General features: G+C 38.6%; 2 protein-coding genes across 5 annotated transcripts in view; one reads left to right on the top strand and one right to left on the bottom strand.

Moving 5' to 3' along the window:
- The window catches only part of aff4 (AF4/FMR2 family, member 4), a 183868-nt gene that overhangs the window by 58244 nt on the left and 116136 nt on the right, over window positions 1–9488 (bottom strand). The gene's annotated exons all lie outside the window — the stretch shown is intronic.
- On the top strand, window positions 259–9421 carry rnf14 (ring finger protein 14). 2 transcript variants are annotated; one of them, XM_020925045.2, is made up of 9 exons: window positions 259–391; window positions 886–1044; window positions 2719–2849; window positions 3132–3306; window positions 4168–4529; window positions 4988–5216; window positions 5585–5757; window positions 6301–6431; window positions 7537–9421. In XM_020925045.2, exons 2-9 carry the CDS (start codon window positions 894–896, stop codon window positions 7619–7621), a joined length of 1437 nt encoding a protein of 478 aa, XP_020780704.1. In that variant the 5' UTR covers window positions 259–391; window positions 886–893; the 3' UTR covers window positions 7622–9421. The 2 variants fall into 2 exon arrangements, with proteins under 2 accessions (XP_020780704.1, XP_020780703.1); XM_020925044.2 differs by having other exon boundaries at window positions 299–391; window positions 883–1044.

The raw sequence follows: 9488 nt of genomic DNA, 5'->3' as shown, positions 1-9488 counted from the left end.
CATTAAACGCCAAAAACACTTTTTTTGTTTGTTTTTGTTTTACTGATTAACTGTGTAAATGCTCAAAAAGAAGTGTATACCTAGCCCTGGCCTTATTTTGGTATTTTAGTGAATATTTATTAAAATGGCAGCCAAAACGTAGCCCATTCGCAAAAATCGAAATGTTCTGTGGCATAACTAATACGCCATTATATCATTTTTTTACTGTATTCATTCCTTGTCTAAACTGTTAACTTTATTCACATGACAAAAGGCAAACCAAGGCTGCTAAACTAAAACTATACCAGTGGGGGCGGAGTTTCGGCGATTGCGCTGGAAACTACCCCGGAATCTGGCAACCCACGTGAATCAAACAGGGCAGAAGCCAATCGCTAGCTCTTGGGACCTCAAGGTAAGAATATGTGTTATTAACTCATTTATAATCACTTTTTCACGGTAATACACGCACATACTGATGGCACAGCTGTATTCAAGTCGATCAAACGATAATATGTAAATTTTAAAGGCTTACGTAGTTATTGTTTACATGTACTTGCAGAGCTAAGTTAGCCGGGGCTATTTATAATACAGCAACTAGTTTGATCACACATGACATCCCGTATGTTTGTTGAAAATGACTGGATTTTAACTTTGCCATATTATTTTACTTATAAACAAACTCTCATAATATGCTTTTGGTTCTTGGTCTCTTCTGAATTCACTGTTAGCCTGTTAGCAAATCTGACGTTACATTCATTTTACGTCATCCTTCAGCCTGTAAAGTTCAATAACCCATTAGCGTTATTTATTGCTGATTGTATGGATCTAACATACTAGTTGTCGTAGTAGTCAATGTAGATATTGTTTGCACTAACGCTGTCATTACTCGTGTGTTTGTCATAGCAGGTATGTAAATGTCTGAGGATAAGGAAGCGCAGGAGGATGAGCTGCTTGCCTTGGCGAGTATCTACGATGAAGAGGAGTTTCGCAGAGCCGAGGGTACCCAAGGAGGAGAGGTCCAGATGTGTGTGGAGCTTCCCGCGGATTTCAAAGTAGTTACAAAAGGTATTCCATCATCCATCCATCCATCCATCAATTTTCGTCCGCTTATCCGGGGCCGGGTCGCAGGGACAGCAGCCTAAGCAGGGACTCCCAGACTTCCTTCACCCCAGACATGTCCTCCAGCTCCTCCGGGGGGACTCCGAGGCGTTCCCAGGCCAGCCGAGAGACATAGTCCCTCCAGCGTGTCCTGGGTCTTCCCCGGGGCCTCCTCCCGGCAGGACATTCCCGGAACACCTCCCTAGGGAAGCGCCCAGGAGGCATCCGGAACAGATGCCCGAGCCACCTCAACTGGCTCCTCTCGACGTGGAGGAGCAGCGGCTCTACTCCGAGCTCCTCCCGTGTGACTGAGCTCCTCACCCTATAGTAATATGATGTTGTGTTTAATAGTACTCATTGGTGGAAAGAGTTCTGAAAATTTGTACTCATGTAGAAGTACTGTTACATGCCTAATAATGTCCTCAATTACAAGTACAAGTACTGCATCCAAAAAATATGTAAAATACTACCTGGAGTACTAGTTACAAGTAACTTTTTAAACACAAGTTTTGGAAGCATTTTAGATCATACTTTTATAGAAAAACTTGACCAGTCAGTGTAAACATTTGATTGTTTTAAACCACAGTCCATGTATTCCCTGAGCTCTGGCCAATCAAAACAGGCGATGTAGAGCTTTTATGTGAGTTTGAGATGAGTTTAGAAAAGAACAGAGACAGAGGTGAAACAGCAGTGGATTGGGACAACTGAACTTGTACAGTAATAACTTCTATGATTTAAAGTGTAACAAATTTAAATTAATAGTTAGAATTATAGACAATTACAAGTACAAGCATAGGTTTAAAAATGCGCTCAAAAATGTAAGCAATTAGAGTAACGTGAGTATTTATAATTAGTTCCTTTCAACCCCAGGTAGTGCTACACGTGTGTGCTTTGTAATAACAAAGCTAAACAATAAAATAACTGTACTAATCCTGGACTTTGCTCAGTACTGAGTTCAAGATATTTGATGAGCTCTATCTCGGTCATAGTGTGGCGCAACACTACAGCAACTACCTGCTAAATGTTTCTCCGCTCTTCACCCCCCATTCACACTGTACTGTCCAGTCAAATAAAGCCTGGTCAAAACCCTCTTTACCATACCTGGCCAGCCAGAACCACACGCTTTGACAAAACTTTACAAAGATGAATGAATCTGGAGCTGTATCCCGTCTACCTGATTTCAGAGGCTGTGATTGACAGGCAGATGATTGACAGGCGAATGAACCAATCAGAGAGATGGTCCCTTTTTTTTAAAACCAAACATGGTCTTTTAGAGGTAAAAAGGGAGGGAAACAATATAAAGGACTGAGAAACAGCATGGATTTCCTCAGAATCAACAATCAAAGCACCAAACTATTATTTATTTTAGAAAAAAGAAGTTATATATTTTGCTCTGAATGTTATGAGAATTTTGGAGAGAGGATGGCTTCTTCATTTGAGAGACACATGCTACGAATTAGCGGTTGTGGTTGGAATATCTTAAGTTAGGACAGAGGATTTTCACCCTCTCTTGTCCGGTTTCAATTCCTTTTGGATTCAGACAGAATGTAGAAGGGATTGGCTGGTCAGGCAACTCTTTACCACCTTAACTATCCAGAAAGTTTGTTAATGCATTCTTAAATTGTTTTGTTTGTGTCACAGGAGACAAGCAAACCGAATACAATGTCTGCTTCCTACCTCCTCTGGTGCTTAACTTTGAGTTTCCTGAAGATTATCCATCGACATCTCCACCACAATACACACTCAGCTCCAAATGGATGACAAGAGCTCAGGTATCCCTCTCAAGTCTGTGTGCTTTCTGTTTGGTTTGCTGTTTGTAGCATTTTTATTATTACTCAAAGTCACTATTTTTAGTTTGCAAAGTTTCTGAACAGTAAATTCAATACTATCTTGTATAGAGAGGATGTTTTATACTTATACCAAAATAACTACTTATAATAGTCTGGGCCAATGCAACAGAAAGCCAGAGGGACAACAAAAATCTAGCTCCCATCTCTTATATCATATTATATAGTTATGAAAAGACCTTATACCATTATATTACTACTCCGCAGATGAGCGCCCTCTGCAGACGTCTGGATGAACTGTGGGAGGAAAACCAGGGCTGTGTCATTCTCTTCACCTGGATTCAGTTTCTTAAAGAGGAGACAGTGGATTACCTCTGTATCAAGTCACCCCTGGAGGTCCACAGAGCAAAGTCCAGCGGCGAACGTAAAAAACCTGAGCCAGGTACAGTATGAAACTCCCCAAAGTTACAAAGTTTCCCCTTTTTAAGTCCTCTGATCTCACAGTGAGGAGGATTTTTTAGGAGTATTTAGCCTTTTGTTTTCAATTTAATATTCAGTTCATAGTGCATACTTTAAGCCCACCGAGGGCATAAACATTTGAGTGAAGAATAGCTAATGCATAAATCCGTGCCTTTGTTCAGGCTCACCTGTAATCTCGGGTCTTCTGCTGTCAGGCCAAAGCTGACACGCTGTCAGACTGTAACGTGGATAGCATCTAGTGCCGTTATGTGAGAATACCACAGGGCTGGGTTGGCCAATCTAATTACAAATAGGAATTTAAACCTGTGTATAGATGTTTATAGATTGTTTTTCCTCATTCTCAATATAGACAGGCCTTATATGAAAGCTTAAAACTTCAGAATTCCCTTACTGAGCTGCACTAGCACTGAGTAATGATTGTCTGCTAGTACTGAGCTATAGTAGTGACCATTCAGATGTGAGAGAGTCCTTTTATGTTTTAACCAGTGCGATTTGAACATTGAAACTGCCAATTCAATAAGAAAGTCATGTGAGGCTCATTCTGCTTTCTGATTGGCTAATCGTCTCGAGAACCTAAACACCATATTATCAAATTATAACAAGCAGGTTGGCCATCAAGTATAAACAGTACTAGATTCATGGTAACACAGTGAAGAATAAATCAGCATTACAGTTATTCTCAGTGAAACTTACATTTGATTTAAACATACAGAATTTGCCTCATGTCTGGGGATGTGGAAAGGTCATGCTTATGCAATATTATCCTATCTTTTTAAACATCTTGTGACTAACTGATGTCTTTATGTATCATGTTTGAATTCAGAAAAGAGAGAGGAGAAAAACGGTGAAGTAAAGAAACCCTCTGACCCGTCCTCCTCCGCCTCCTCCATGACCTCTCTCGATCCACGGGCCGTTGCTCTGTTGGACCCCCGCATGGACCTCCTGCCTCAGCTCCTGGATCATGACGAGGCCCAGCGACAGAGACTGTTTGATGGGAAGGTGTTCTGCTGTGGCATCTGCTTCAATGAGAAACTGGGCGCAGCCTGTCTCTGTTTCAAAGAGTGCCAGCACGTCTACTGTAATGCCTGCATGAGCGAGTACTTTCAAATCCAAATCAAAGATGGAAACGTTCAGTGCCTTAACTGCCCCGAGCCCAAATGTTCTTCTGTGGCCACACCACTACAGGTAATCAGGGAGGCGATTACTTTGTCTTGTTTTACTCTAGCTATTTATATTTGTGTTACTGTACCTGTGTTAATTGTGATTAGGTCTATTCTGAAGTTTGCATTGAATAAACTGAATACTTTAATAATGCATTCTAGATTTCATTTGTATCTACTGTTACGATGTTTTACTGTACAGTATTTCTGAATTATTTGGGAAGGTAAGAACAGCATATCTTCAAAACTAATATTAGATTAGATTTGTTTATTTGTCATTATACATAAAAACACGTGGCCACCACAATTTATTACAACAGTAGATTGTAATTGTAGTCAAGTAATATAGAGTCCAATCAGAGTGTCTGATTTACAGTTTAACTGCTGGAAATAAATAACATAACTGGGAAAAGAATGCCTCATACTTTTATAAAGGTATTCTTTTTACTTGTATATCTTTGAAGCACCCTATGTCTTTTGCAGGTGAAGCATCTGGTGGGTGAGGAGTTGTTTGCTCGTTACGACCGCCTGCTACTCCAGTCCACTCTGGACCTGATGGCTGACGTGGTGTACTGCCCCCGTGTGTCGTGTGGAACACCCGTGATGGTAGAGCCCGAATCCACCATGGGCATCTGCTCTGGGTGCCAGTACGCCTTCTGCACGCTCTGTAAGATGGGCTACCACGGGGTGTCCCACTGCAAGCTGCCCACAGGTAAAGATGCACTGAAAAGGTTCATGGACACAAATAGCCTGGTATTCTCAATGATGACCCGTAACCCTTACAAATACAATATACAGGTTAAAAATATAGTACAATGGCAAGCCAGCTCATCCTACTTTTTATTCAAATTGGATGCAGAGGGGTCTGGAACAAGGCCTACAGCCATAGACTATATAGTAAGTTCTTTGATAATCCAATCACAAGCGCTTATTGGTAGCATGTCTCTGAAATGCAGAACATTGCCCATTCAGCAGAGGTTCACAATGTCACTGTATAAATATAGTGGCATTGTACTGAACTAAACCAAGCTATTGTGATGCATGTTATCATATTTATTAAATAATCTTTGCATTCCTCAGAGGAGCTTCGGGATCTCAGGGACGAGTACCTGGCGGCCAGTGAAGACGGGAAGAAGTTTATGGAGATGAGGTTTGGTAAAAGGGTGATTCAGAGAGCCGTGGAGGAGTCCTTCAGCCGAGACTGGCTCAGTGAGAACTGCAAGAACTGTCCCCGCTGTGGCACCAACATACAGGTCAGAACCATACACTGTATATATAAATAGTCTTAGCTAATGTGCTAGCCGGTACATTCCAAATAGGAAGACCTCATGATTAAAAAGCAACTATTATCTGATTTTTAGACTTGATCTTAATTCAAATTTGATTAATCGCCTAGCCCTAGCTGGAATCAACATTATCTGATTGATATGTGATCTTTGTTTAAAAATAATACACCTACATTATGTATATTACTGTGTTTCAGATGGCATCACACTATTCTACTGGCCAATATAAATTAATACAGATTGGAGGCAGCTAAAATGAATATTGTTAAAATGCAAAATTGTGTTGTAATAATTTTCTTGGGTTCAGTCAATTGAAAATACGAGATTCAACATTTTTGAATTTACCATTTGGATATTTTATTGCAAAGTACAGTGTAATCAATAGGAAAATCTGTCTCATGCCCCCAATCTGAGAGTATGACATAATCACACGGTAGAATCAGAAAACCACCAATTACAAATAAAATAGAACGGTCTCTTGACTTGTTATGGTTGTCTCTTGTTTTGTAGAAAGTGGATGGGTGTAATAAGATGACCTGCACGTCCTGTAAGCAGTACTTCTGTTGGCTGTGTATGGGAGTGCTGAGCCGAGGAAACCCCTACAGCCACTTCAACAACCCCCAGTCTCCCTGCTTCAATCAGTGAGTATTCTGCTCAAACGCAATCATGCCCCAATAATATCAAACTAGCTCTCTTAAAGGTGCATTGTGTAACTTTTCTCATTTTTCTCGTGGTACGTCAAATGCTTTTCTCTATTTAGATGTTATTGCTTCGTCTGGAATGTTTCACAGTATGGCATTAAACCTTTCTACTGTATCTTCACGGAGACCAAACTAGATCAAGTTACGGGGCAGATCTGTGGAGAGGCGACCCCGCTCACAGTCAGAATGCCTGTTTTTCTAGGTATTTTTGAGGCATTAAATCACATGTCATACTATGGAACATTCCAATCAGAACAATGACATATCCATAGAAACAAGAAGGTGACGGACCCCTAACCAAAAGTTACACAGTGCACCTTTAAACTAGTCTCAAGAAAAGTGAATGATTTGCCACAATGGAATAGAAAATATAAAGAAAATAGGTTTATCTTGTATATTTATATAGTTGAAGCCTAAAAAAATCTGTATTTTTTCCTATATTATGGTATAGTCAGGCATTTTAAACCACATTTGAAACTATTGCTCTGGTATTGTACAGAAACTTAGGGCAAGAACAGTGAACAGTGTAGATAAATACATGTATTAAAGCTACTGTTTCCTTTGCTGGTATTCAGATTAGAGTTACTTCAGATGAATACAAAAGGAATGCAAAAAATTATCCTATCACCACCACCTTTGGAATCACGATGTATAGTTACACAGAAATAATGTGATAAACAATGATATTGAAACTACTTTATGCCACTGACACAAAGCAAGATAATCCCAGTAAACACATTTTTAAATATACAGTATCATTAAAAACCATAAGACGTAACAAATTAATGGCAAAATGAACCAATATTTAGCTATTGAAGTTATTTATTCTACCCTCTACAGCTCAACTCTTACCTTATTACATAAAACTTGCAAAAAATCTCCCCACTTTTGCAAAGAAATTGTACACACGATAAATATTGAGCCATAGTGTACTGTATATTGTTCCTGCTTTCATATATTGAAGTCGTAATTATAGTGACAGGCCTATCTATGTGCATCTATAATTATGATTGGTCAAGTAGAAGGGAATTTTCGTGTTTTTCAGATTATTTCTTGGCGTGGATCAGGAAGACGGTGACTTCGATCAGGACTTTTTCCCTGATGAGTTTTCCAGTGATGAAGATGACTAATCAGTGCAGTAAATGTCCCTATACGCTCAATTTAAATGCACTTTATCTCACAAAAACAATCACTGTGGTTGTGGCCTTCACTCTCTGGGTAAACAAACGCATGTACAGTAGTTATATTTGTACTATGTATTACAACCAGTCTATAAAAACCCACAGCAGTTCTTCATCATATACAGGGCTGTGCGATATGAATAAAAAGGAAAGAATTGTGATTTGGTCCCTATGACGAAAGGGTCCATATTACACTATTTTCTGATCTATGTTATAATGTTGTTTCCTCATCATAAACGTACCCGAATTTGTGTTTTGTTTCATACATGTTTAACACAAATTCTGCACATTTAGGCTGAGTTTTTCTCTCAAACAGAAAACACTTTGTCATGTACTAATACAGGAAGTGCTCCACTATTTTCTTAAACTCCACACACCTCCACTAGAATCATTTAGTCCTTTTCAGCCCTGGAACTTCCCATCTCTACTGAACAAGAGGTAAAACACAGCTATTAATTTGAAAACTACAGCTTCATGACATCACAAGGTGGAACAGAGCATTTTGAGCTTTGGAAATGTAAACAAGAGTAATAATGCAGGATTACTTAAATATTTCTGAATGAAAAAACAAAACACAACTCCAGGCAGGTTTTGATGAGGTTATAACATGGAGTCAATTTTGCAGAATATAGGACCTTTGACCAATCAGAGTAAATTGTGAACTTTCAGAAGAAAAAAAAACCCTTTTTGTTACCTCTTAAAGGGCCCATAAAAGAATATTTTCTGATCTATATTATCGTGTTCTTTTCTCATCAAAAACATACCTGGAGTTTTCACATGTTTATCACACAAACCCTGCATATTTAGGCTCAGTTCTTCTCTCAAACAGAAAACTGCTCAAATACAAGAAGTGTTCCACTGTGTTTTTAAATTCTATACTCCATCACTAAAAACATTTGAATGATTCCAGCTCTGGGATTGCCAATCTCTACTGAACTAAAGGTAAAAGGTAGCTGTTAACTTGACAACTACCATCACATGACATCACAAGGTGTAACAGAGTATTTTGAGTTTGGAGATGGAGATGGAGATGTAGGATTACTCCAACATGTGTGAATGAAATAAAACACAACTCCAGATATGTTTTTGATGACATTATAATATAGCTTAAACCTCACAAAAGTGCGTAATATAGGACCTTTAAAAGGCAAAATAATGGTAATTTGTTTAGGAATAATGCTCTATGCTCTAAAACGTGCCATATAATTTTTTTGGCATATCCCCCATCCCTAATAACTGATGTCAAAGCAAATTTGGCAGTTATTTGTCAAGCATTCACAAAAGGCATGTTTTCAGTTAGCGTACATCTGATCTACTAGTATGAATAGATATGCCGCTACCTACTATACCTATAATACAGTTTTTTGGTAAATTCACAAACTGGCAGCTGGTTATTATTTTGCCACAACTTCTAAAAGATCTAGAATTCAGTATTTATCCATTTGGGTTCATTTAGAGTTTTACATGATTCTTGGGCATCGCTGCTGTGCATGTTTGGATGTCATTATGGACTTGGACTTTTTTTGTGGAGCTGATCAATCAGTTGCCAGAATTTCTCATGGATTATTTTTATTAAGTTTCACGCCTTGAACTGAAATATATGTGAATTTATGTTTTAAAATAATTATGATTAGTTTCTTTTTTTTTCTTTTTTCTTTTTTAGTTTCTACATTATAGTTTCTGTTGAACAATCAGCTCCATAAGCATAATGTTAACGCACAATACAGTTGAATAAAAGCTGCTGCAAAATGTTTGTATTCATTTTTGTGGAATTAAAGCATTTTGTGCTACCTGTATAATTTTATACATCTATAAA

This window comes from Boleophthalmus pectinirostris, unplaced genomic scaffold (genome assembly GCF_026225935.1).
Source record: "Boleophthalmus pectinirostris isolate CB_2022bp ecotype Guang Dong unplaced genomic scaffold, ASM2622593v1 HiC_scaffold_12, whole genome shotgun sequence".
NCBI lineage: Eukaryota > Metazoa > Chordata > Actinopteri > Gobiiformes > Gobiidae > Boleophthalmus > Boleophthalmus pectinirostris.
Note: the sequence above shows the minus strand (reverse complement) of the source record. Positions and strands in the feature narration are given on the sequence as shown.